The sequence below is a fragment of the Sturnira hondurensis genome, unplaced genomic scaffold, assembly GCF_014824575.4.
Source record: "Sturnira hondurensis isolate 20B ecotype Veracruz unplaced genomic scaffold, ASM1482457v3 Scaffold0021143, whole genome shotgun sequence".
Classification (NCBI taxonomy): domain Eukaryota; kingdom Metazoa; phylum Chordata; class Mammalia; order Chiroptera; family Phyllostomidae; genus Sturnira; species Sturnira hondurensis.
The window spans coordinates 22,381,597-22,409,339 of record NW_028093774.1 but is presented as its reverse complement, the minus strand read 5'-3'; the positions used below and the strand labels follow the sequence as shown (position 1 = coordinate 22,409,339).

Below are 27,743 nucleotides of genomic sequence, written 5' to 3'. Positions count from 1 at the left end.
TCCCATCCTTCACTCGTCCTGAGATTCTCTATTGCATACATGGTCTCTGAATGACCTGCAGTTAAGGAGTTCTTTCTTTATAGTCTCTGCCCTCCCTCACCTTCTACAATGTTAAAAACAAATCAGATTAATGAACTCGTGAGAACTAAACCTTCTCCTTTCCTCCCCGCCATGCTGCTCTACTTTCCGTTGCCCTTTCTGATTGGACCCTCTTCCTGTCTGGTTTTTTTTTTTTTAATCCTCATCCAAGGACTTGCATATTGATTTTAGAGAGAGGGAAGGAGGGGAAAGAGAGAAGGAAAGAAACATCAGTGCAAGAGAGAAACGCCCATCGGTTGCCTCTCTCATACGAGCCCTGACTGGATACCAAATCTGGAACCNCTCACTCACCTTCTACAATGCAAAAAACAAATCAGATTAATGAACTCGTGAGAACTAAACCTTCTCCTTTCCTCCCCGCAATGCTGCTCTACTTTCCGTTGCCCTTTCTGATTGGACCCTCTTCCTGTCTGGTTTTTTTTTTTAATCCTCATCCAAGGACTTGCATATTGATTTTAGAGAGAGGGAAGGAGGGGAAAGAGAGAAGGAAAGAAACATCAGTGCAAGAGAGAAACGCCCATCGGTTGCCTCTCTCATACGAGCCCTGACTGGATACCAAATCTGGAACCCCCGCCCGTGTCCTGACCAGGAATCAAACCCCTAACCTTTCAGTTAATTGGATGATACTCTGACCAACTAAACCACAGTGGAATAGAGTCACATGTATTCATATAAAAATTGACTATGGCTGCTTTTGTGCAAAACAAAACAAAAAGAAAGAAAAAGCTGGGTAGTTGCAACAGACACCATCCGGCCCTCAAAGCCTAAAATATTTATTATCTGGATCTTCCAGAAAAAGTTTGCCTACCCCTGCTCTAGAGAAAACTAGATGTCACCAGAGGAAAGAAGCCAGATCCCTCATTTTGAGCTCTAGTGGAAAGACTGGCAAGCCACCTGGTGACCGGACAATGAAGCCCATGAGTGGGCTTGTCCTGTCCACACACACACACACACACACAGTCTCCAAACAGGTTTTAGTGTCTCACTCTTAATCACAAATGGATGGCCACAGGTTTTCCAGACATTCAAGAAAAACCCCAACGCGAAGAAGTGAATCAAAACAAAACAAAAGAAGGGACTTGGAGGAACCAAAAACTACTAAAGAAATTGAAATAAAAATATAGGATAATATCCTCAGAAGTATGAGAAGTTCTGTCCATAAAACAAGAACCAGATACTATGATAAAGAAGAACGAGCTCTGGAAACTTAATGGAAAACTCTGGACACTGTGGAAGAAAATAATGGCTCAAATTAAAACAATAAAGAGAAAGTTTGGAAGATCTGTGAGACAAAAAGACAAAAAGATGAAAAATGGGAAGGAAGATTTAGGAAAATTAGATCATCAATCAATTCGAGATGTCCGAGATGTAACTACAAAGAATTATTGAAAGGAAAAATAAACGGTATGACACTAGCAAAGGAGTAATGTTGTGGGAAATATATTGCATATTGTCCTCAGCACAGGGAGCCAAAAACAACCAGTAAGGGTCATCGTGAAATTTCAGAGCACTATAACAATAAAGAGAAAATTCTAAGTTTCCGAAGAGAAAAGAAACTGTTTAGAATCAACATGGATCCAGACTTCTCAATAGTAACACTGAAGAGAGAGAAAGAGAGAGAGAGAGAGAAGGAAAGAAAAGAAAAAAGAAAAGAAAAAATAGATCAATACCTTCAAAATTTGAACAGAAAGTTAGTTTTAACCTTGGGTTCCACAGCCAGCACTATAATTCTTAGGAAACTATTAAAGGATGTGCTTCAACACAACCAGGGAGGAAAACCAATAGACAGACGTGGAATCCAGGAAACAAGGGCTTCAACACAAACAGGAAGGAAGACTCAGGATGAGGGTTTTGCGTGAAGCCTGTAGAGCAAACAGTCCAGACTGGAGCAGGAGGATTCAACACTTCAGGAGCAGGGAGGTAGAACGGACTGATTACCTGATGTGTTTAAGCTACGGAAAAATTACTGCTAGGTGTTTCACAGATTTTTAGGAACACTTGAAATAAGCAGTATGTTACTTTGCTCAGCAGTAAACCACTAGCGCAGTGATGTGGATTCCTACTATTGACTTAACAAAAGTCATTCTATAAGTCTTGGAGGGTCACCGGAGTAAATGTTAGGAGCGTTGGGAACTAGTGAGCAGAAAGTTAAATGCTCATCTAAAATTGATGATGAAGAACGGGTATAAAAACATATAATTTAAAAATATACAGATACTTCCACCAAGATGGAGGCATAGGTGGAAACACTGTGCCTTCTCCCACAGCCAAGTTTGAATACAACAAAGGTTTGGAGAACAAAGACACAGCCAAAGAAGAGAAAATTGAATTATACAGAAGTCCGACAACAACTAACCCTTCAACCGGGACAGTAAGAGTGGCGGAGCCAGCAGCGGAGCTGAGTTAGGCAGGAAAGATCCCCCGACCTAGGCGTGCAGGTAGCCCGGACCCAGTCGGGGTGCGGGGCAGACTGACCACGGTTGCACATTCGCGCACAGTGAGATGGACCACGCAGGCCCCAGGGGCGAACCCAGTGGTAGAGGGCTGACGGTGGTGGAGGGCTGACGGCGGTGGCACACTCCGTGCAGTGGAACGAAACGTGTGGGCCTGGTGACGGTGGTGGCTGCGGCACCTCTGGGGTCCGTGGCAGGAGGCGGCAGATGGGACACCATTGCTCCTCTTTGACTCCGCCCCCACATACAGCGTCACAACCCAGGGACTGAGTTGCCCTGCTCTGGTGAACACCTAGGGCTCCAATCCTGCTACTTAACAGGCACGAACAGCCCAAAAGATGGTGCAAGAAGAACTCAAAGTCCCAGAGCTGATAACTGATAAGTGACCAAGAGATTGCCAGCCTCTCAGAAGCACAGTTCAAGACACTGTTTATCAGGATGCTCACAGAACTGGTTGATTACAGTCACAAATTAGAGGAACATATGAAGGCTAAACTAATTGAAATGAAGGGAGATGCACAGGGAACCAATAGTGATGGAAAGAAAAATGGGACTCAAATCAGTGGAGTGGACCAGAAGAAAGAAAAAAATGACCAAACAGAAAAGAATGAAGAAATAAATGAGGAGAGGCTTAGGAACCTCCAGGACATCTTTAAATGTTCCAACATCTGAATTATAGGGGTACCAGAATGGGGAGAGGAACAACAACAAGTGGAAAACTTATTCGAGCAAATAATAAAGGAGAACTTCCCCAGTCTGGCAAAGGAAATATACTTGCAGGAAATCCAGGAAGCTCAGAGAGTCCCAAAGAAGTTGGACCCAAAGAAGAACACACCAAGGCACATCATAATTACATTAGCCAAGATAAAAATGAAGGAGAGAATCCTAGAAGCAGCAAGAGATAAGGGGACAGTCACCTACAAAGGAGTACCCATCAGACTGTCAGAGGATTTCTCAAAAGGGACCTTACAGGCAAGAAGGGGCTGGAAAGAAGTATTCCAAGTCATGAAATCCAAAGACCTACAGCCAAGATTGCTTTATCCAGCAAAACTTTCATTTAGAATGGAAGGACAGATAAAGTGCTTCTCAGATAAGGTCAAGTTCAAGGAGTTCATCATCACCAAGCCCTTATTATATGAAATGCTAAAGGGACTTATCTAAGAAAAAGAAGATGAAAAATATGAACAGTGAAAGGACAGCAAACTCACAGTTATTAACAACCACACCTAAAACAATAGCAAAGCAAGAGGACAGCTAGATCAGGAGTGGAACCATAGAAATGAAGAACACATGGAGGGCTAGCAACAGGGGGGTGGGAGGAGGAGAAGGGGGGAGAAGGCACAGAAAATAGCATAGATGGTAGGTAGAAAATAGATAGGGGGGAGAGCAAGAATAGTATGGGAAATATAGAATCTAAAGAACTTGAGACACGTGGTCATAAACTAAAGGGGGGAATGGTGGGGGAGGGGTGTGCAGGGTGGAGGGGAATGAAGGGGGGGGAATAGAACAACTGTAATGGTATAATCAATAAAATATATTTAAAATAAATAAATAAATATATATATACAAGTAGGTCCTGGCTGGTGTAGCTCAGTGGATTGAGCACGGGCCTGTGAACCACACGATCATGGTTCGATTCCCAGTCAGGGCACATGCCTGGGTTGCAGGCCAGTTCCCAGCAGGGGATGCACGAGAGGCAACCATACATTGATATTTCTCTCCTTCTCTCCTTCCCTTCCCCTCTAAAGATAAATAACTAAAATCTTTTTAAAAAATATACAGGTAAATGCTAAAAGAAACAGAGAAAAATATACAGGTAAATGCCAGAAAGAAACTTTTCTACCCTTCAAAGGGTAGAAAGTGGATGCCCCTGTGAGAAAGGACAGAAGGAAATAAAAGTGTCACTAGTGCTTTCTTTGTCCGTGAAGATCATTTAATATTATTTTATTGTTTTAACTATATCCATGCATTTTGAAAAAGTTTTGCTTACAAAGATTTATGTGGCTATTTAATTTATAACCAGAAAAACTAAGTTGTTTGGGGGGGAAATGCTTATAATATATTAACTCCTGTGGCCTGCCAGGATTTTAACATCTTTTCAAGCCGGAAATGCTGGGTGGGGAGCCTGGAGGAACCGTAGCACGCTCTGTGTGTCCCACCTGCCTTGAGATCCGTAGTCTGTGTCCGTCAGAGAGCAGTACGCAAGCGGGTGTGGGCCAGTGCGTCCGCAAGGCTAGCGTAGCCAGGGAGGGAGGCCCCCAGGTTCGGGGCAACAGTCGGTGGGAAAAAGATACGAAGCTCATCCGTGTGCTGTGACTGCAGTAATGCAAAATGGTGTGTCCAAGTGAGAGGGGGCAAGGGCACATGCAAACATTCCAGTTCGTCAGAAGTGGGAGTGGTGGTAATTTTTTCCTTTTCATTTGGAAGGATGATAAGACTGATAGAATGTTTTTTGTGTGAGACAGAAAAAAAGTTTTTGCAGGAAATCAGTGGCATTCTTTGCTCTGCTTTCCCCGTGCAGCTTAATTGCTTACACGGAGCAGTATGTGGAGTACGACCCCTTCATAACACCGGCCGAGCCATCCAATCCCTGGATCAGTGACGATACCACTTTATGGGACATGGAGAGGAGGTAAAAATAAAAATAATTTTAATAATAATAATATTTGGGAGTGGGAGAGATGTGGAAAACAATCAGGAGACCATACGATTACATGACCCCCTGTCTTAATTTGACTTGATCACTTGAACAGAAATCCCTCAAGTACTGCCCCCCGCTAAGTTCTGCTTTACTTGTGGTTTCTGCCTCCTGATGGTTTGGCTTCTGTGTGGACCCTTGTGCCTTTCATCTGCCCTCCCTCTGACCCTTTGGATATCACAACAGGGACAGCCCCTCGCATTTCTTAGCTCAGATTGCCAGAGGATAAGAATCTATTGGCCAAGTAGTTTTATATATATATGGCAGTAGCAACAGTAATAGTACGTGTCTTATGTGGAATCCCACAATAAGTAAACATTATTATTCTTCCCATTGAACAGATGAGAAAACTGGGGCACAGAGGAGTTAGTGAACTTGCTCGTCACACAGTGAGTAGGCGGCAGAGTTAGTATTGGACCCAGACAGAGGGCACCAGGGCCGTGGTTTCCATCACTGCTCTTTCATCACCTGCAGGGGTGACTCCATCCAGGAGCTTCTCACCGTGAGGGCAGCCAGTGAGTTTTCTCACTGGCTGAGGGACCGGAGACCAGAGGGACCGGAGCCCAGAGGGACCGGGCCCACATTCCTGGTGTCAGAATGAAACGCACAGACAAGCGGTCTACTGCGGCCTGCCTGGGCCCTTCAGCCCTTCTGTCCTTCATTTCTTTATATCTCTCTCCCTCACTTTCACACTTGCTCTTTTTCTGGATTCTCTGTTAAAATGGAAAAACTTTACACAAAGTAGTAAAAGGCATAGGTGCTTGTTCCAACAGTTTCGACTACTCAGACATACACAACGAAGAAAGTTCTCTCTTCCTCCAACCCAATCTCATTTTCTAGAGAGGACTTTGTGTAGAGTCTGACGCCATGGCCCCCAGACTGCACCAGGGCACCCTGCGCCACTGCAGGGACCTCGCAGGGCCACCACAGGACGGTCTCAATCTTCGAGGGAGGCACAAGGATGTATGACGCGTGAGAGATGCTGCATCAGCTCCTAGTTAAGGTCGTTCACCGTTGCCGACATTAGGTCCCCTTCTCTTCCCTCCAGTGGAGTCCTAGCTTTGTAAATCTGGGGTTTCAGAGCCGTAGGTGGTGATGAAAGCAAGTACTGCGCAAACATCAGCGTGGCCCCGGAACCAAGGGCGTCAGGGTCCAGTGCAATTCCAAAGGTTAAGGTGTGCTGTGCTCAACAGCTCACATGCGTCTGTTTAAGAATGAAGTAAATATCGTCATTGTCCTGTCCACGTACAGGCACTTCGAATAGCTATTCACTTGTTCAAAAATAAACATGTATCAAGTTCTGTGGACCTGACTTTTTAATAAATAATATGTCCTACGTCATTCCTTCTAATCTGATCAAAGAACTTAAATCTTTTTTAACTCAGAATGTTTTCTCCCCATTTTTTTAAATCACTGCTATGCCTTTTTTCCATTCTAGATTCTCTTTTCAGAAAGTCCTTTTGTAGAAATTGGGGGGCCTCTGGGATGGAGCAACCGTATCTCTTATCTTTTCTCTATTGCCCTTTTTATTCTACACTCAAGGATAGAATTCCTTGAGTTACTCTTCAGAGTCACCGGTTTTGTTTCCAGTGATGTCCATTCTGTGGTGTTTATACTTGAGTGAGTGTTTCTTTTCCCTCCGAGTGTTGGGAGGGGTGATGACCACCTTGCTTTTCATGTCCAGGAATTCTTACTCTTTCCTGGCTCCTTTCTCTCAGTAGCCTGCCTGATGTTTATTCCCTTGCATCCCCCCGAGGGTGGGATACAGCATTTTTTCCCGTATTTCTCTCCTCAATTTCTGCAGCGTAGCCTGCTTCCTGGGGGGTTGCTGATCAGCAAAGTATTGTTTCTTATATTGTTTCATTGCTGCACTCACTGATCAGAGCAGAGCCATCTTTTTGTATACCCAGAAATTTGGGGGACTGCAGCTTTTCATAAATGAAGGTCTTCACTTTTCACTCTGGGTATGTGTTTGACTACCTGGGGCATTTCCAAAAAAAAAAAAAAATACCATTGCCCAGCTCCCTCCCCAGACCAATTAAATCAGCATTTCTGGAAATGAGGCACTGCTATTTTTTTATATCTCCCCAAGTGATTCTGGTGTGCAGCCCTGGTCCAGATGGACTATGTCAGTTGCTGGTAAGGGTTCCCTCAACAATTGTGTGGGTCACTGGTTCTCAAAACACAGGGTGGTCAGAATCACCTAGGATGCTCATTAAAAATACAGCTGCCCTTGGGGTGGTTTTGGGTCTCTGTGGTTTCAGCAAACTTTACAGGCAGTTCCAAGGCACAGCACAGTTTGAAAATACTGGGTGTGATTTACAGAGTTCTCTCCAGCAGGCTCTCCTCTGAGCAGTTCTTGTGACCTCCCCTGAGTATATTAATGGGAGGGCACAGGTAATCTCGAGAGGTTCCTCTCCAGGTCCACACTATGCGGTTTAAGAACAGGCTGAAAGGCTGGGTCCTCTCTCAGAGTGGGACTGCTGACTATGGGGGTCCGTGAGTAGCAGAGCCCCACCTTCCCTTAATGACGTCCCTGCAGCCAAGCGCTCTGCTCCCAAGCCCTGACGGGGTTTCTGACGTGCTTCAGTTTCCTCTGCACAGTGCTCCCCAGTAAGTCCGCTCTTTCTCCTGCTGAGGGACCTTCAGGGAACCCGGTCAGGTCTGCAGAAGCCAAGAGAAACAGGCCAAAGCTGGCGTGTCTTTAGAAGTCTCCCTGCTTTGCCGAGGTGCCTTCTCCCCCTGTGTTTGCTTTTCCACTCCTAGGTTACGGCAGCACCACCTGGCTTTAGTGCTGTGTTGAACGCTGGCCAGAAAACACCTCCCTCTTTGTCTCGGAGACGCTCTCTGCCATGGGGAGACCGTGGTCCTCATTTCTGAGTCTGCTCCCCCTGCCCCCTGCCCAATGCCCACCGACAGCTCCTGCCTTCAGTTCTACTGCTCAGAGCCTGGGCTTGTCCCAGGCTTCTGTTGGGGACACCCAGCAACTCTCTTCTCAGAATGACCCACTGAAATCATAAGCAGCTGTCACCAGCTCAGTTGTCACCAGTTCAGTTCATCTGCGTCATCCCTTCCTGGGATTTCTCATAGTTTGTCATCTGCTCATAGAAAGTTTCTTTACCTTGACATACTGTAGTCTTCTGCTTCGTTTTGTTTTGTTCCCCTGAACGCCAGACTCCTGCCTGTCCTCTATTCCTGTTCCCAGATCTGCCCGTGGCTGACTCCTCTTCTCATGCACGTCTCACTCAGCACTGATGTCCCTTCCTCAAAAAGGTCTTCTGTGACCACCTAATCTGTAGTGGCCACCCCATCCATCCACTCATTCTGTACCACATCCTTTCCTCCTGGTTCTCTTTCCGAACAGTAGTAAAATTATTTTAACTGCTTAGGCCTGGCACACAGTAGGTATTCAAAAAGTATACGTTGAATGGATGATAGAGTAGTGACTCTTTCTTTGGCCACCTCGTTGGTATTGGGGAAAAGAGGGAGAGGTAAGCACATGAACTTGATTCACCGTGATAACACTGGGATTCTTTCTTTCTTTCTTGAAAGTCAACAAAGAAGCACATGATAGTTCGGGGAGATGGTGGTCACCTGACCTGTTGGTTTATTCCAATCTGTCAGCACTTTGTCCTCAGGGGGGCGCTACCTGCCCCTACAACTGCTGCTCTGGTCGCCCTTACTGTTCCATCCACCTTCGAGCAGAATCGGGTTATTCAGCTACAAGTAAAAATGAGGAGAATCTGTGGACACCTGTTTCTTCTCCCAGGTGGACATTCTCAGCCACTCAAATGCTGGCAGTGGCCAGGGACTGTCCCTGGAGGAGCACAGTTGGGCATCCGTGCCAATGTCCAGAGATGGTTCCTGTCCGTGGAACAAAGGCCCTCAATGACCAGTGACATAAACCATTTTTTCTTAGTTTAATACAAGAAATCTATTTTAAGAACCTACCGTGGGCTATGTTCTGATTTGGGAGATCAGCAAATCCAAAGACGAACTTCTGCAGAGACCCGCCTGCCTTTGCTGCGTGCTGGTTTGGGCTGCCCAATGGGAGTCAGGAACTTGGTGAGGTCAGCGGGCACGGAGGACAAATAAGACATCCAGCCAGCAACTAGGAAAAGACATGCAACCAGCAATTAGCAAACGCTGTCAGGGAAAGGACACGTCACCCACATCACCTTACACACTCCTTGTTGATTTCCTCTTCCTGTCGAATGTGCTGCGTGAAAAGCACTATGGTCAGTGTAAAGGCATGGGAGGCATGGTCCCTGCCAGCAAAGAGCTCACACCACAGCTGGAGAGACAATGACATAAACCCTTAAAACACTAAACAGTGATATAAAACTATCCTAAAAACATGTCATAAGGAAGCATGTCTGCACAATGGATGGAAACCAAAGGAGCTATGAGTTCCAGAGAGTATGTGTTTGAGTTGGGCCAAGGGAAATTTATTGTGCTAGTCACCTGGGGATGAATGTCCGGAGGGACTTTAATTTTCCAAATCACTTTATAACCATAGAGACCATTCAGTAGTAGCAACATGCTCAAATCTGATCTTAAACCTTAAAGGGGATGATGTTTAGAAACACTCAAGTAATGCAGGCAACACACATATAGAGAAGTTTTACCCAAGAATCTTTTAATGGAATAGGTCCCAATGGCCAAATGTACTACAAAGAAAAAGGAGCAGAGGTGCATAATGGGTATTTGAGGGACCTATGTATTCTGGGTTGAATGAGGCACAAAAACTCATGTCCTTCCCAGAACCTCAGAACAGGATTTTATTGGAAAATCGAGCTGTTGTAGATGCAATCGACTAAGCGAGGCCATCCTGGCATAGGGCAGGCTCCTACTCCAGTGTGACTGGAGTCTTTGTATGAGGAGAAAACAGAGACTCAGACTCACGGGGAGAACACCAGGCAACAGTGGAGACAGATTGGAGTGATGCACCCACAAGCCAAGGGGTGCGAGGTGTTGCTGGCAGCAACAGAAAGTAGACACTAACAGAAAGCCACGGAACAGATTCTCCCCGGGGGCTTCCAGAGGGAGGTGACTCTGCCAGCACCTTGACTTCAGACTTCCAGCCTCCAGAGCTGTGAGAGAATAATTTTCTCCTATTTTAAGCCGCCCTGTTTGTTGGTACTTTGTTGCAGTAACCTTAGCAAACCACCACACCGGGGCATCCTGTCTCTCCAGACCTGGTTTCTGCTGAAGGTTGCTGTCCTTGCAGCTTTCTGGGTGTTCCGACCTCTGCCCTAGGCCTCTGATTCTCCATGTAGCATGACAACCCAAGCTTTCAAATGACCACTCCCAAAATTCTGGCCCTTCTCCCACCCCTGCCACCGCCAATGAACCTGGAGGAATGAGTGAGGGCTCTTAGCTTGGGTACCAGAAAGTAGTGACACCAATGGTGGGTGTGTGTCCAAGTGGCAATCATGACAAACACTGGGAGACTCTCCTTACCTGGTGTCTGGGCACAGCCTTTGATCAGGGTGCAGCTGCCACCAGCACCGTCCCTGCAGAGCCCTGCCACCTTGGCTGGCAAAGAGCAGGTGGCTGAGCCCATCCCAGGTGAGAGCATGACCCTGGAAGAAAGAGACAATATCCCACAGCTCTCTGGGGCTTACATTTGCTGCTGGCCTTAAGCCCAGGGGGATTTCTTTATTAACAGGATGTTTTGTCTCCTGTAACTTTATAGAGTGGGATTGGTTCTGTGGCTTGAGTTTGAGAGAATCCACACTCATCATCTTGGTTCATTGTAGAAAGCCCAGCTTGGTGCTTTGGCAGGGATTTTCCATGAAATTCTGCATTGGTTCACCTGGTGGACTTAGTCTTCTACTGAGACTCCACGGGGCTAAGCTGGAGATGGAGAGTGGTGCCCCGGAGCTTCCTGGGCTTCAGCACATGATCTCAGACTTGGAATATCCTGCTACTGCTGGTTACGTCTAAGGGTGCAGACACCGACGGGCTGGCCTTGCGTCACGTACCACCACAGCGGTGCTTTCCATATGGTAGCCGTGAGCCACATGTGGCCACTTAAATTTAAACTTCAATTCTTTAAAATTAAATATTCAGTTTCCTGGTCACATACCAAGTTCTCGAGAGCTCCCTTGTTCGTAGCAGCACAATTTACAATAGCCAAGAGTTGGAAGCAACCTAGGTGCCCATCAGTAAATGAATGGATCAAAAAACTATGGTACATATACACAATGGAATTTTATGCTGCAGAAAGAAAGAAGGAGCTCCTACCTTTTGCAACATCATGGATGGAACTGGAAAGCATTATGCTGAGTGAAATAAGCCAGGTGTTGAAGGACAAATACCATATGATCTCACCTTTAACAGGAAGCTAAACAACAAAGCAAACAAGCAAGCAAAATATAACCAAAGACACTGAAATAGAGAACAGGCTGACAGTGACCAGAGGGGAGAGGGGAGGGAATTTCAGGGGAAATAAGGGAGGGATTTAGAGGAACCTATATAAAGGATACATGGACAACAACTGAGAAGGGTGGAAATGGGAGGGAGGGGGGAGCATGGGGAGTGGGATGGGATGGGAGTAATAGAAAACTGTACTTGAAAAATAATTAAATAAAAATATTGGGAAAAAAAAAGAGCTCCCTGTGGCTGGTGACTACCACGTGGGAGGTCACAGACAAGGACTATTCCTGTCAGCACAGAAAGTTCTTGGGGCAGCACTGGTCTAGAGCTACTTACATTTCCAAACCTTTCAACACACGTTTTTGTTTTCCTTTAATAAGTGTAATTTTCTTTTTTAAAAATATATTTTATTGATTATGCTATTACGGTTGTCCCATTCCCCCCCTTCATTCCCCTCCACCTTACACACCCCCTCCCACCCACATTCCCCCCCTTTCATTTATGTCCATGTGTCACAAATTCTTTAGCTTAGCCTTCATTTATTCATCTAATATGTGACTGAAATCAACCAGTTCTGTGAAAATCTTGATCACCAGTGCTTTGAACTGTGCATCTGATCTCTTGGTCGCTTAGATATATTGGCTCTGGGGCTTTGATCTATTCTTCTGTTTCAGCCATTTTTTTGTCTTGTCATGCCTTTTACGTATGAGGGGCAGAGCCTTAGGTGTTCACCAGGGCAATCTAGGGGCTGGGTTGTGACACTGTATGTGGGGGCGGGGTCCAAGGGGAACAGTGGTGCTTGTTCCGCTCTCTGTCTCTCAGATTTCAGTCCCTTCCACCACTTCCCACAAGCAAACTGGGCCCTTCTGGTGCTGTTTCCCAGGTGTGGGCTTGTGTACCTTCTAGGACCCTGTGGGTCTCTCCAACAAACTCTCCTGTGAAGCTGGGAGTCTCTCCCCGTACCTCAATCCCCACAAGTGTTTTCAATTGGTGCTTTTAGGCTTTATTTTCTGGTACTGGGGCCCTGGATTATGCAGTCTGTCTCTCTGCCTGTTTTCATCTGGTTTATCTGCTTGTGAATGTGTGACTGCGGTCTGCCGGCCATCTAGCTCACCTCACTGGATCTGCTGGTTGCCACCCCGCACCCAGGTTCTGCCAGCCGCCGCTTGTTCCTGCCGTAACTTCTCGCTGCTGGTCACCAACTCCACCCCTCTCACTGGTCTGGATGAATGGTTGTCAGATCTAGTACATACAGTTCAATTTTCTGTCTGTTCTGGTTGTTTCTTTGTTTCTAAATTTTTGTTTTCCTTAATTTTGGTTGTGCAAGGAGGCACAGTGTGTCTACCTACACCTCCATCTTGGCCGGAAGTCCATCTACTAAGTGTAATTTTCTAAGATAAATATTGAGACTATGTCAACTCCCTAACACAAGACAACGATTTCATTTACTTAATGCCTATTAGAAATAATAAAACCTATGTGTCAATTTTTAAAAAGAGGAAAAATAAGTATCGCTACACCAATGCCTCCTAGAGTTTAATGCACACTGAACTCACCCAGGATCCTGTTAAACTGTGCATGCTGACTCCCCCGTCTGAGCTGGGGTCCGACATTCCCCGTGCAGATCCACAGACCTCTCCTTTCGTGGGGGTGACAGCGTGTGACTTGTGAGCTAGGGCCCTATTGCTGCTTGGAGGGAGGGTCAGGGGAATAAGCACAGCAAGTGAAGTGTAGACGGAAAGACAAAAGCTGAAGGAAACATTTGCCTCTTCCAGCACCAAAAGAGTAAGACCTCCAAGCCATCCACCCACCCCCCACATTGGTCCTTGGAGGGCCACACGGATGTGACGCGGACCACAGACTTACTGGCAGGAGCTGCACTCGGAGCTGCACTGTCTGGACTTGAGTTTTGATTCCCTCACTTTCTGGAGTGTCCTTGGGCAAATTGTTACCAGGCCTCAGTTTCCCTATCTGTCATGAGGGGATAGTGCTTCTACATGTTCCATAGAATAGTTGTGAGAACTCCGTGAGTTGACAGATGTGAAATGCCTAGAATCTCATAAACACTGTGCAGGTTCAACCAATAAACGAACACAACATTCTGCTTCTAAACATGCAAGTAGGTTTTATCATGAATGAGTTGTTTCCTTTCTGACCAGTGGGAGGTCACTTTGCTCCAAACAAAACCCTGTTTCTCCCCTGTGGATTGAGGAAGGGGTGTGAGGTGAGGACAACATCTCTGATGAAAGGTTGGATTCACAAGGCATCCTCAGTTATAACAACAACAAAAAGTAAAAAGTGATGGAGTCCAGTGTTGGGCCTGTAACTGACCAGAATGGTCCAGGGAAGCCGCCAAGCCAGGGGGTTGGTTGTATTTGTGACAGACTGGAGCCGCTGGGCACGGCTGCTGGTGACCCTAACCTAAATGTCTTCCTTAAAGAGACTTTTCACCATCGGCTGGTATTGGTGTACCGAAGTCTGCATGTAGAGTTTGTACAGATTTTATGGAATTTATCACTTACATTTGTGAAATTTCCCTTTGGCGTGTGGCAGCAAAATAGATTTGACTTGCTAGAGAGAATATGACACAGGTTCTTGCCTGGCATTGATCCTTTTTTAAACCTTTGTTCTCCCCGAAAAGCAAAGAGCCCAGCCAGCAGCGAGTCAAGAGATGGGGCTTCTCATTTGACGAGATGCTGAAGGACCAGGTGGGGCGGGAGCAATTTCTACGATTCCTGGAGTCCGAATTCAGCTCAGAAAACCTCAGGTAAATCTCTCAAAAGTCTGAGCTATGTGCAGGGTGTGTACGAAGAATTTACATGACCAGCCTCTCTTTGTGCCTGCCCTTTTCAATCAAATGTTATAGTCAAACTCGCATGTCAGCTAATCTGACAAAGGTGGAAATGGAGACGAACAAACCTTATGTGCAGCTTTGCCATCACCCTATGAGCACTTACCAACACCAGCATCTATTGTTCTTTAAGCCCCGATGACATTTCTTCAAGTTACTGGGCGCATATCTACAATAACAAGTAAATAGTCGAGTGGACTTGGTGACTCCACCCTTTAATCAAAACCACGACCCAGGGGGTTTGAGCCCGAAAGACAGCTCAGGTGCCCCCCCCTTCACAACCTCCCAAGCTCGGGGTCCTGAATATCCGGCCAACCAGAAGGAAACAGGGTTGTATGGCCTTGTTTCAGAATTTCAAAAAGCAAGAATAGACTCCACGCAACAACTGCAGACGTAACTGTAAAGGCTAATAAAATGTGCTTTTCTTTGGGGGGCAATTCTGTCAGCTCTCGGGGTGCTTGTTCTGGTCGCTTGATGCCGGTGAAACATCTAACTGTGTCTATTGGTCTATGGCTCATCGGAGAAGGGAAAATGTGTTTGCGTATTCATAACTACTGTTTGGTAGAAAAAATAAAGCTCTCAAAACATGAGGTCTGTGGAGAGAGGAAGGAAAGGGGGTGCATTAACAGGGAAAGAGCACGACCCTTTGGATTGCAGGCCAGCACTCAATCTACTGAGCCACACCAGCCAGGGCATTTTTGAACTTTTGTAAATCAGGGCACATAGTGTGGGCAAGAAACTGCCCACTCCAGTGTTAGTGTGCAAAGTCTCTGTTACTTATCCGGAGTGAGAGACCATATCCATCCCTCACATTGGTCAACTGATGTGTATTCCACACCTGCTCCACACCGAGCCCCGCGATGGTTTGCCGAGGGATGCAAGGAAGTTGAAATGGGTGATCTTCGCCTGCAACAACCTTGTAGGTCCTTGAGGAAAAAACGCAAGAAACTATTAAATCATCACATGAATCTAAACAAGTAAAAACTATTAGGAATCGTCTTAGAAGTGTTCTTAAAAGGGAGGGAGGAGTGTGAGAGTAGAAGACTATGCAGGATACCTACTGATAGATGAAAAAAGGAGAGGACGCATTCTGAGCTGGATGACCCTGTGGGCCACGAAGGCTTGGGAGGACGTGTAGATGCCAGTTAACTGATGTCCTGACACCCTTCTAGGAAGCCAAGTGCCTATTGCAAACCAGTCAAGGCTGAATATCGGATTTTAGGTTCTGGCACGAGAGTTCTTTCCTTGTGCTGAGGCATTATGCTAAACACAGGTCGGAGCTTTGCTTGCATTCTTAATCAGGTCAGCAGGGTGGTGCTCACACCAGCCTGGCAGGCTGTGCTGGATGTGGGTCCTGCTGGGGAAGCCGTGCCCTCTGTGGCCAACCTGAGGCATCAGGCAGCCTCTCTACGTGGCCACTTCGGCCCCAGGGCCCAAGCCAGCTTGGTCCCCCTGAGCCTCACAGATCCTGCTCCTGGCTCAGCATTGCTTTGCCCACTCTGAGTGTAGCCCCGCCCACACGAGGGCTCAGACCAGTTTTATACATTTACAGCCCGAATGCATGTAGGAAAGTGTCCCTGCAGGGGTTCAGCGCCTCAGCCTGCCATCACCTCTGCCAGCAACTTCCTCCCGAGCCAGGAGGGCCAGCCTCAGTCTGGGGTGGAAGAGTGTGTGTGAGCGCATGGGAGTGTGCCACTGACCAAGCTACACGCGACTGCCTACATCCAGACTTAAGGAGGGTCCCCTCTGATCCATGTCGGAAGAGAGGGTAAAGAAAATATAGAAGAGCCAGGGATGTACAGGACAGCCCAGGGGCTTCCCAAGTCCTCTCTGGAGGTCTGAATTCCACTTGGGTGACGTTCAGCATAACTGGGTACATGGGGGCGAAGCTCAGTTTTAGATCTTTCGGATCACACAGCTTCAGGACCCTTCCGTCACTCATAACCAGGTAGGTCCCCCCCTTCCCACAGTCTTCATTCCTCCAGCCTCAGACACTGGCTCAGTGCCTGTCGTGACCCCGGCCAGAGGACTGAGAGCTGACTATGTTTTTGCCCCTCATCCAGGTGCCCCTCCACTGCGGTCCACATACATGGGGGGGCCCTGGAGCTGTGCCGTGTGTCATGGCTTAGGGATCCTGCCTGTCCATGGTGCTGGCCATGCTGGGGTTGTGTCTTCTCCCCAGGCTTGGGCAAGATCCCAAGCCACTGGCACTGGAGCATGGAAGGAAAAGAGAAAGACTGACCAGGACTCAGCTGGACGCACAGCAAAGGGCCTCTGCATGTCGGTCTCCCTGTGCTCCCTTTGCGTCTCTCCAGTAACAGGGAACTGAGGTCATTATATCTTTGCACCGCACCTGGAGTGCCAGCTGAGTGGCCAAATGGTTGAATTTGTATCACAGCTTCAGAATGCAGAACAGAGGCACTCCAAAGAGACACACGAGAATCGCTGTCACAGCAGCAAAGGGTCACCCAGGCTCCTTTAAGGAAAGATGTCTGTGGCAATACAATGTAAGTTGAAGTCCCCTCTGGTCACTTCTAGGGGAGTGAGCCTGTGAGCCGAGGGAGAGGCATCATTTCCAGGGCCCGAGGGGGGATGGCCAGCGCATTTTGCTGCAGATGGCACAGCACATGACAGCACACTCTCTGTAGTACCTGGGGCTGAGCCCAGGGTCTGTTTGGACTGAGTGGCCCCCTGGAGACAACGGTGTGCTTGGGGCCTTTGGAAGGCAGGTGGCCTCTCCTCCCCAAGGTGGGGGCCTTCGGTCCTGAAGCAGGGACTTCCCGTGAGTTACCCGATGCCGCTCTCCTCCCTTCTCTGCACGTTTTCCCAGAATGATGAGAGGAGTCCCCTGCCATCTTTGCCCTTCTCCATCTCTCCTGCACAGATCTTTGTCCTCCCCGGCTCCACAGCTTCTGCCACACAGCAGGGCATGAGTTAAAAATCAAAACCCGCAGCTACGAGCATCCCCCGTACATTTTTTATGAGCTGTACCGCCTCCAGAGGGAACAGGGTTGTTCTTCTAACCTGCAGATTGATTATCCTGGTTCCACAGAGTGTCGGCTGAGGGGAGAAGCAATTAAACACAGCGCAGGGGAGTTGCCAGGTTTGCGTGGAGAGCCACCCCTCTCTGACAGTGGCCCCGAGTCCTGGAAAGACCTGGAAAGGTTCGCCAGGCCACTAACTAGATTCACCACTAACCAAACACATGATTAATTGGGACCAAGGTGCCTCATGCAACACTGTGACAATCTGGTATTTCAGCTACGGCCCGTGGCCCATAACTGGGCTTCCGTAGTGTGGTGCTGGCGGCCTCACGGATGGGCCCAGACAAACAGAACCTAAGTTGGATTCCTCGTCCCTGAGTCTCTGTTGGCCAGCAGAGGGCACAGAAAGCCTTCCTTTTGCCTGGAGTTTGCTATTTCTCTGCAAACAAACTGAAAGCTGGATTTTTCTAACCCATGAAAATCCTAGTTTATGAAAAGCTGTGTACACTAGGAACGGAGGGGCTGCCCAGACCTCATGGCAGGCTTGGGAATGGTTTCCCTCGTTCCAGCCAGTCCTGAGCTCATCAGCATTGCGATCTTGAGGGAGCCAGCAAGCCCAGTCCGAGGCTGCTCAGCCTGGTGGTGTGGGGCCCAGGCTCCCTCCTGCAACTCCCACTGTCCAGCCTGCATTCCTCAACCATGGACACCCGTCACATGCAGGCACGTGGGCCGCCTGCCTGCACTCTGATGAGTCGGGCCAGGCAGGACAGGTGGTCTCCCTGATACCAGGGAGCCTGTGCGGACTGCCAGTCACAGCAGCCCTTCTGCTGCCCGCCAGAGGCTTAGTGCAGGATGGCTGGGTTTGCCACCGCTGCCGGCAGCCTCCTCCCTGCTGGCGTCCTCCTGGGGCAGGGATACCTGCAGGCTTTTGATAAGGGCAGAAGCTGCACAAGCCCCTGTGGGCCTCCCAGCCATTGGTAAATGTGCAGAGGCGAGCTTCCAGGGCTCTTTCAGGGAGGGTGTGACCGGGCGGCCGGGCTCAGAGCCCCAGGGCCCCAGCTGGAGCCTGTGGGCTTGCAGGCAGCAAACACAAACCAAAGCCTGCTCTGAATCTCAAATGGACACAAAGCTTTTTCAAAGCCAGTGATGGCAAACACATGTGGGATGTCAGAATGCTGTTGTGATGGCATTTTTGCTGTCACCTGAGAGGGATGACACAGGTCATCTCCAAGGTACGCAGAAGGCCGAGAGGGTCTCCATGGGTGCAGAGAGAGAAAACCACTTTCAGGGAATGTCACCCCTCTCCTTCCCTTCTCCCCTTCTCTTCCTCTTCTTCCTCCTCTCCTCTTCTTCCGCCTCTTTATTGTGCACGCCATTGTTTCACCGAACCTGAGCATGTCAGACTTACACCTGGATGGGGAGTTCTTCAAAAGCACGTTGGATATCTCTCCATCCACTCCACATCCGTTTTACAGGAAAGAGACGCCCAGAAAGATACAACCCCAAGACAGCGGCATAGCCATGATGGGGACAGGACTGAGCTTCCTCATCTCTTTCGGCTCAGTGAAGTTGTTCAGTCTCCTCTGCCTTAAACTCATGCTCTTCGAAATCACCAAGGGAACCATGACAGTTTCTTCGGGGAAGTTATTAGAATCCCACATACCCACACACGCGCGTGCACCTGATTTCTGCCTCTGTGGAAATAGAGCTGCATTACCTCAGTTGGCCACTAGGTGGTGCCTTTGGGCCACACACTTGGCTTCAAAGACAGGTCTCTGAACAGCAACAGAAAAACATGCTTAACCTTTTAAAAAACAACAAGAACATCTTACTTTGGGTGAAACTCAATGACAGATTGAAAACACTTTCCACCATGTTGTGTTTCAGGTTCTCTTGTTCCTGCCCTTTTGTTGACTATGTGTGAATCCCATGGCTGCGGGAATGCTATGGCCGGGGGGCCTGTCTCACTGATGGGGAAACTGGCCTGTCCTGTTCATCGGGCACAAAGTGCGCGGCCCACCCCTGGGCCCTGCCCAAAGCCCTCCCCACGGCAGCCTCAGAAGCGGTTCTCAGGCCCCGAGGAGCCATTGTCTGAGCTTTGGCTCTGGTCGCTGCTGCTCCAGGAGGAAAAAGCTCATGCCCACCCCCCCAAAGGCTGCTGCCGTGCTGACACAGAAGGACCCACGACAGGCAGCGATGGATGTGAACGGGAGGGTTTTCTCTCCAGCGCTTCTGGGAGTCTTTTGGCAGAGGTTCCCCGTGGACGCCCCTTCAGCTTTATTACAGATGAGGTCATCCTCGATCCACAGCCATCTATTGGGTGCCAACCACATACACCACACCAGACCCTGGTGTTGGGAATCGACCCATCTGTAACATGAACGGCTAGGTCCTTCCAGCTCAGGTGTTCTTTGTGATTTCCAGATTCTCTCTGTTCTCGTGATCTTTCTTTCATTTTGGTGCCTCACACTGATCCCAACTGCACATGACAAAGGAACTCACTGTCGTCTGTCATGACATCGCTGTACAGCAGTGGTCCTCAGCCAGGGCTGAACATACCTCCCAGGGGACATTTGGCAATGTCTGAAAACAATTTGGGTTGTCACTACTAGGAGAGGGCTTGCCACTGGCCTCTGGTGGGTAGAGGCCAAGGTTGCTGCTAAACATCCTACAACGCACAGGGCAGGCCCCACAATAAAAACTTATCCAGCCCAATGGCAATCGTGCTGTGGCTGAGAGACCTTCATGTAGGAGGAGAGAGATCTCTTCTTGGTAATCAGAAGCACAGTGATCTTCTAATGTAGACCACTTGTGGGCTCTCCACAAGAGCGGGGCACCGCTTGTGTTTCCGGCTGTCCCTGCGGTCTTTGTCGCCTGAGGAGATGCAGCAGGGAAACTGGAGGATGCAGCAGAATGGGTGTCGTGGGAAGCCACTTCTGGGACCATGTCCAGCAGAGTCCAGATGCTGAGTCCCCCCAAACTGACTGTCTTTACACTTCCACCCAGGTTCTGGTTGGCTGTCCAAGATCTCAAGAAACAACCCCTACAGGATGTGGCCAAGAGGGTGGAAGAAATCTGGCAAGAGTTCCTGTCTCCAGGGGCCCCGAGTGCAATCAACCTGGATTCCCACAGCTACGAGATAACCAGTCAAAACGTCAAAGATGGAGGGAGATACACATTCGAGGATGCCCAGGTTTGCTTAACTGCTCGAACGGTTCTATTAAAACGTGTTCACTTGTCCACCCTACCATCCTGCCCTTTAACACAAGGTCAGGGCCTTGCAGATAGTTAAAATTCCAGGTTTTATTATTTATAAGGGCATCAGTGGAAACCATTCCAGGTAGGTGCAAATGCAATTCCAGGAGTATTGTTCTCCTAGACTAGTTACGTTATTACATAGAAAGGTACAGACGTATGCATTATCTTTCCCAGGAAAACCTCCGTGTTTTTACAAACTCCGAAGTCCCGTAGTAAGTCAGTAGTAGAATCCATAACATGGCGTCGCCTAAATGGGTGCAGAGCTGACAGGGCCCTGGGTCAAGTCCACATCGAACCGTAAAGCCCACCTTCATAACCACCACCCTACACTGAGTCCGTAGTGGTTTCCAACTACAGTAATGCCCCTTACTCACAAGACCCCCAGTGGATGCCTGGAACCACAGATAGTAACAAACCCTATATATCCTGTGCCTTTTTCTATACACAAATACCTATGATAAAGTTAAATTTATAAATGAGACACAGTAAGAGGTCAACAGTAACTAATAATAAAACAGGACAATTCTAACAATATACTGTACTGAAAGTTATGAGAATATGCTCACTCGCTCTCTCTCTACCCCTCTCCAGCAAGTTTTATGTTTCTCAGTCCAATCTATTACTGAATCTGTGTGACCATCCCTTGCTTGCAGCAAATGGCTCGGTGTCACTTGTACAGGAGAGGGTTCCTTGCAGAAATCTTTGCATTGGCTCAGCACGGTGCCATAGTCTGGTACACATCTTCCGTTGGTGCTCCGCCCACAGACCGAATGCCTTCCCATCTAACTAAGCACTTAGCACGCTCTGTGGCCGTACCTTTCACAACTTGAGGGGCAACAGCCAAACAAGCACAAATTTCTGTTTCCTTCTTCACAATTTCATGATAGAAGATTCCTCCTTACGGAAGATCTTAGCAGCCTCAGCACAACCGCCTTTTTTCTTTGCTTCTAAGGTGCGAATTTTCCCCCCTTCATTTAAAGGAAGCACTTCGCAGCTTCTCTTCGGCATGTCCAAATCGCCGGCATCACTACCCTTTCCCTTTAGGGCCATTATTAAGTAAAACAAGGGTGACTTGAACACAGGCAAGCACTGCAGTGCCAGGACAGCGGATCTGATAACCGACACAGCTACTGAGTGACTCCCCCCAGGCAGGGAGCGTCTACCGCGTGGAGATGATGCACAAAGGGATGACTCACGCCCCAGGTGGCGTGGAGAGAGACAGAGCAAGATCTCATCATGCTGCTCCGGACAGTGACACTGTAACACCTATCAGCTGTTCATTTCTGGAATTCCCCATTTAACATTTTCGGACCACAGGTGACCACGGGTAACAAAACCTCGGAAAGTGAAACCGCAGAGAAGGAGGGGACCGCTGTAATGTCCGTGGGAGGGCAAACCGTTCAAGCTCTCTGCCAGACTCTGCCGCTGAGAGAAATCAAGAGAGCCGAGGAGATGAGAGCAAAACCTTAAGCCCTGTCCCTGGCTGCAGGGGGGTAGGAGGAAATCAAAGTTAGAGACCAGGAAGTAAGAAGCCGATTTGATGCTTAATGTTCAAAATGGCACCTCCTGCCCCGGATCATGTGGCTTCTGTTTATCTCACCAGCCTCACTGGCGTCTGTGCCCTAATTGTGCCATAGAGTTAGGGGTCCCTCCCGAGGGCTTCCTTCAATCCTGGAGCTCTCCCCTTTGAGGCACTTCCTCCATTGGCAAAATTGCCCGTTTCCTTGTTATTTTCCCCCACTAGGCTGTAATCTCCTTGAGGGAAGGGCTTTTGCCTTTCTTTGTGGTATCTTATCACATTGCACAAGGCCTGGAATATCAAGATGCTCCCCAAATGGCAGCCACATGCAGTGGTCCCCCTTATCTTCAGTTCCACTCTCCGCTGTGTCAGTTACCCTCTGTCAGCTGCAGTCTGAAAATATTCAATGGGAAACTTCAAAAATAGACAATTTATAAGCTTTTTAAAGCAGATTTTATTTATTTATTTTTAGAGGGAGGGAAAGGGGGAAGAAAGAGACATTGCCTCTCGCACGTGCCCCACTGGGGACCTGGCCCGCGAAACCCAGAAGTGTGTCCTGACTGGGACTCAAACTGGCCATCTTTCTGTTTTCGGGACAATGCCCAACCCACTGAGCCACACCAGCAGGGCAACAATTACTGAGTTTTAACTTGTGCACTGTTCTAAGAAGCACGATGAAATCTCATGCCATCCCATCCCCCTCCCCAACCTGGGACGTGATTCATCCCTTTCTTCTTTGTATTCATGCTACACACACTCCCTGTTCATTAGCCACTGAGTAGCTGCCCTGGGTTATCAGACAGACTGTCACGGTATCACAGTGCTTTTGTTCAAGTCACCCTTATTTTACTTAATAATGGCCCCAAAGTGCAAGGGTTGTGATGTTGGCAATTCAGCTATGCCAAAGAAAAGCCACAAGGTGACTCCTTTAAGGAAAAAGGTAAAAATTCTCCACTTAATAAGGGAAGAAAAAGCATAGTGTGCTGAGGTTGCTAAGATCTACAGTAAGAATGAATTCTCCATCCGTGAAATTGTGGAGAAGGAACGAGAAATTCACGCTCATTTTGCCATCGCACCTCAAGCTGCAAGAGTTTCAGCCACAGTGTGTGATGAGTACTTAGTTGAGATGGAAGAGGCATCACATTTGTGGGTGGGGCATGAACAGAAACTGTGTCCCAACTGATGGCAACCTGTTGCACCAGAAAGCACGAGTCCATACTAAGACTTCAGAAAGGGGTCCCCTGAAATGAGTGACACCAAGCCACTTGCTGCAAGGGACGCTCACACAAATTCAGGAATGGGTTTGGGCTGAAAAATATAAAAACTACTGGAGAGGCCACATCTGCGGATGAAGAAGCTGCTGCTGTATTTTCAACAGAGCTGAAGAAGTTGACTAGGGTTCGTTCTTTACGTGGTTGCAGACATCTGCTAGGGGTCTTGGAACATATACTCCCCCCCAACCCCCCATGGCTATGGGCAAGGGGACTATTGTGTTATCTAATTTAGGAAACTCAGAGGCACCGATGCAAATAATGGCATGGAAACACAACCAGTGTCCCTTGTCATCTGCATTGGCCTTTTCATTTGCTTAGAACTTCAGGACGGACACACCCACTTACCTCAACACTCTTAACTGTCTTTCCTTTCACCCTGGTCGTGAACTCCACCAAATGCCTGTACAAGGAAGATTTTACAGCTCTGTGGGGTTCAATGTCTTGCACCAGCCCCTCACACCCTTTTCAGCTTCAAAGCAAAAACATTTGTCATGAGAAATCTTTTTTTGCTGACAGATTTTGGTATGTGTATGTGAATATGCTCCTGAGCCCACGTCCTAAAGGAGAGGCAGGAGAAGCTCCGTAGGTGAATGGCCTGAAGCAGAAAACTCAACTCTTCATCGTTCCTGAAACGTTAGGAAAGGCATCCGGATCAGAGCTGTGATACACTAAGCCTGGTGTTAGCTCTCTGAGCATGACATTGGGGAGGATTTATTTTCGTGTTTTGTTACGAAGTGCGTAAAGGTTGGAAATGGGAAGAGCAGAGCCACAGTCCTTACGGACCCTCTCAGCCTCAGCCGCCATCAGTACAATGCTGGTCTCTTTCTCTTTGTGCACCCCTTGCTTGTTCACCTACCACTGGGTTAAGCATATTTAAATATATATATTTATATATTTATATACAAATATATTTTATATATTTGCTTATATATATATTATATATTTTCAGATATACAAACTGAGGCAATAGATAATTTATCTGTAAATACTTAAGTATGTATCTCAAAAAGAAACTGCCCATTTCATTGCATTACCATAATACCATGATCATATCTTAACACATTAGCAATAATCTCTTAATGTCATCGAAGTCAGGCGAGTGTTTGAATTTCTAATAGTTCCATAAATGCCTGTGTTTAACCCTTACTTAAAATCAGAGTTCTGATAAGGGCCATGCATTCCAGTAGATTGACATGTCACATAAGTGCTTCCTAACCTACAGGTTTCTTTTACATCCTGCCCCTTCTCTTCCCGCCTCCTCACAATGTATTTGATGAAGGAATCGGATTCTTTGTGCTGTGGGGACTCCCACAGTCTGGATTTTCTTGAGCATAGCCCCGTGGTGCTATTTAACATGTTCTTCCACCATCTGTATTTCCTATAAATTAGCGGTTTGATTTAGATATTTAATCATATTTACTTTTGATTTTTGTGGGCAACACTACCTCTGAGATTGGATTGTGCTATTTCGGGGGGAGATCACAGTGCCTAGTGGTCTCTGTTTCCGTGGTATTAGTAGCCACTGGTGTCCATTGCTTATATCCACTAGTTAATTAGGAGTTATAAAATGGTGGTGTGCTAATTCTATCATTCTTGTTTTATTAGCTCAAGTATAAATAATCGAATCCCTCTATCGTTTGGTTACCTAGTGATATAGGAAAAATAGGGTAAATGTTTGATTCTTTCCCTTTAGTTGCCAGTTTTCAAAATAATCATTGTCCAACCGTGGCCAATTAGGAGTTTTTGTTGTGTTTTTAGTATCTTTTGAAACTCCTAGATTTAAACACAGTTGATGTGTTTTAACCCACTTTGTTTATTGTATTTATCGATGGTTGAGTTCTGCCATCTCTGGCCAGTTGGTTCCTTCTCACGTGACCCTAAAGTCTGAGGTCATCCAAGTGATAAGGAAGAACAGAGATTCCAGGCCCCGCCCCAGACCTGGAATCAGCCATTTCTCCAAAGGTTCTTGGTTTCTGTAAGAGGGAAATGGTTTTTAGAGACCATAATCTGGGCACTTGGGGATGCTCTTTGTTTCTGAGACAAAGAGCCTCTTTGTCGGACAGAGCTGTTGAAATACGTGGTTGTTGTTTGTGGTGAAAACACATCCTGTGTTCAGACTGATACTTTCTATTCCAATTGAAAATTCTAGAGGATTTTTTTTAATCTCCCCTTTCTTACATTTGTGCCTCCTTTCTCTGTGTAGAGAATCCTGGTTCTCAAGGATGCCGTGCATGAGACAGCATCAGTACCTTACACCATTGCTCGTTAGCTTTGTCCTGCATTTCCGCAGAGCAGTCTCAAGATCACACTGCCAGCACCAGCAGCCACAATGTGAATCTTGCCAGGTTCTTTAACTGCTACATGGCTTCCATTGTGTGGAACAACTGTAGTTCGATCACTCCTCTCTTCTTGACATTTATGCTGTCTCTAATTCAAGAAGGATTTGATGGGGAATCTTGGGAGGCTGGCAGGTTGTGCCCTGACAAGTTTCTGAAGTCACAGCCCCCATTGGTACAGTGTTCTGCCACTTCTCAGGTACTTCCAAATACATACATTATACCTTATTCTTGAGGATACCCTAAGCATCTCTAAGTTCCTCATCCTCTGTTAAAATTGGTCTCCTATAAATGCAAACAAAACGCTCTTCCTAAACCAATTTCCCTTTCCCTAAACCAGCCTTTCCCCTTCTGTTTGTGTGTTTCCGCCATAAATGTGCAAAGTGCTTCTAACTGGTGCTGTGACCCTGGGCAAGTGACGTACTTCTCTGGGTCTTCCTTTCCCCGTCTCTAGAACAGAGATGCCTACGCAGGGGGGTAGCAAGGGGATTAGGTGAAGGGAACCGTGTCAACAACTGAGTGTCTGACCCACAGTGTAGACTAGGACAAATATTTACTATTTCATTTTCCTAATGTTAATATTTTTATACTCTTAGGTTAAGCATGTTTGGTGAAAAAAAATCAGAGAAGTTCATGTAACCTTAACTCCCAGAGACAACCCCTATGTTAGTGTATTTTCCTTCTCAGTTTCAGTGCACTGGGTGACTATGCAAATAGGGTGATTCTGTAGCCTGCCTTTCACACTAAAGCAGGGGCGTTGGTTAAAGATGAAACTTTCTCTGTAGGGGGCCAGGCAGTATAAATTTTAGCCTTTGTGGGTGATGGGGCCTCTGTCACTGCCTTATAAAAACAGCAGCGCTGTAGCAACATAACAATGTAAGTAATATAAAGGGTGCGTGCGGCGGTATCCCCCAAAAAACTTTACTTATGGACGCAGTTCAATTTTATATAATTTTCATCAAATATTACTCTTCTTTTGATTCTTTTCAGCCATTTAAACATGCTCGAAATTGTTCTTAGCTCATGAGACTTAACAAATAGTCACTGGGCTGAATTTGAGCATCAGGCCTCAGTTGAAGACCCCTGTGCGTGAAAACCATTGAATCGCTTTGAGAAATCCGGGAAGATCAAAGATAAAGTGTTGGGAGTAGCTGGTCTTCAGTTTACAGGGAGAGTAGATTCCTAGACTCCGTCCGAGTGTGTCGACAGCAACACACCAACCTACAAAGGGCTGAGAGGGACAGGAAGTACCTAGGAGGTGCCAGCCAGTCCCGTGATACCCCCACTGCCTTCCCCTTCCTCGCCAGCATTGCCACCGGCACCAGCTGCACGGCTGTGATGCAGAAGCTTCCAGATCAGGAAAGGAGGTTAAAAATCCTTAGCAACCCCGGGCCAGCCAGGACTCGCCCCCCAGATGTCCCAGCTTGCTGGCCAAAGGTCTACTGTTCAGAATGCGCTGCCTCTGGATGGTTGGTGTTTCGGGCTTGGCTGGTACGCTGGGAGCTGGAGAAAGTCTGGTCCACAGAGAATGGCCCAGAGCCCAGGAGCAGGCTCGGGTGGTGTTCTGCCACCTGCTTTGTCTAGGAGTATGCACTTAAGTCCTTCCAGCTTGCTCTTCTCGGTTTGCCCATCTGCAAACCTGGGTGGTGACACCCAAGGCCCTATTGCCCCTTGGATCAGGAGCTCTGGGTGGCTTCCTAAGCTGACCCCATTGGTTCTTGGAGGCCCCCTGCAGTGCTCGGAATGCCGATGGAAGTGTGAGCATGTACCCTGTTATTAGGGGTCAGTGCAGTAGCCAGAGGAAGGCCCAGCCAGCTTTATGGACTCATTTGAAATGGGGACTGGGGTTGGGGTTCAGGCTCTGTCTGAGGATTTGCTTTATTTGACCGC

The 27,743-nt window shown here is 47.5% G+C and overlaps 1 protein-coding gene across 5 annotated transcripts in view; it reads left to right on the top strand.

The window, feature by feature from the left end:
* The window catches only part of RGS6 (regulator of G protein signaling 6), a 478,446-nt gene that overhangs the window by 417,355 nt on the left and 33,348 nt on the right, over nt 1–27,743 (top strand). For all 5 annotated transcript variants that reach the window (XM_037031645.1, XM_037031642.1, XM_037031641.1 and 2 more), the window contains exons 13-15: nt 5,074–5,184; nt 14,273–14,398; nt 20,473–20,659. In XM_037031645.1, the coding sequence (XP_036887540.1) occupies nt 5,074–5,184; nt 14,273–14,398; nt 20,473–20,659 (424 nt within the window). The remainder of the gene's footprint in view (nt 1–5,073; nt 5,185–14,272; nt 14,399–20,472; nt 20,660–27,743) is intronic.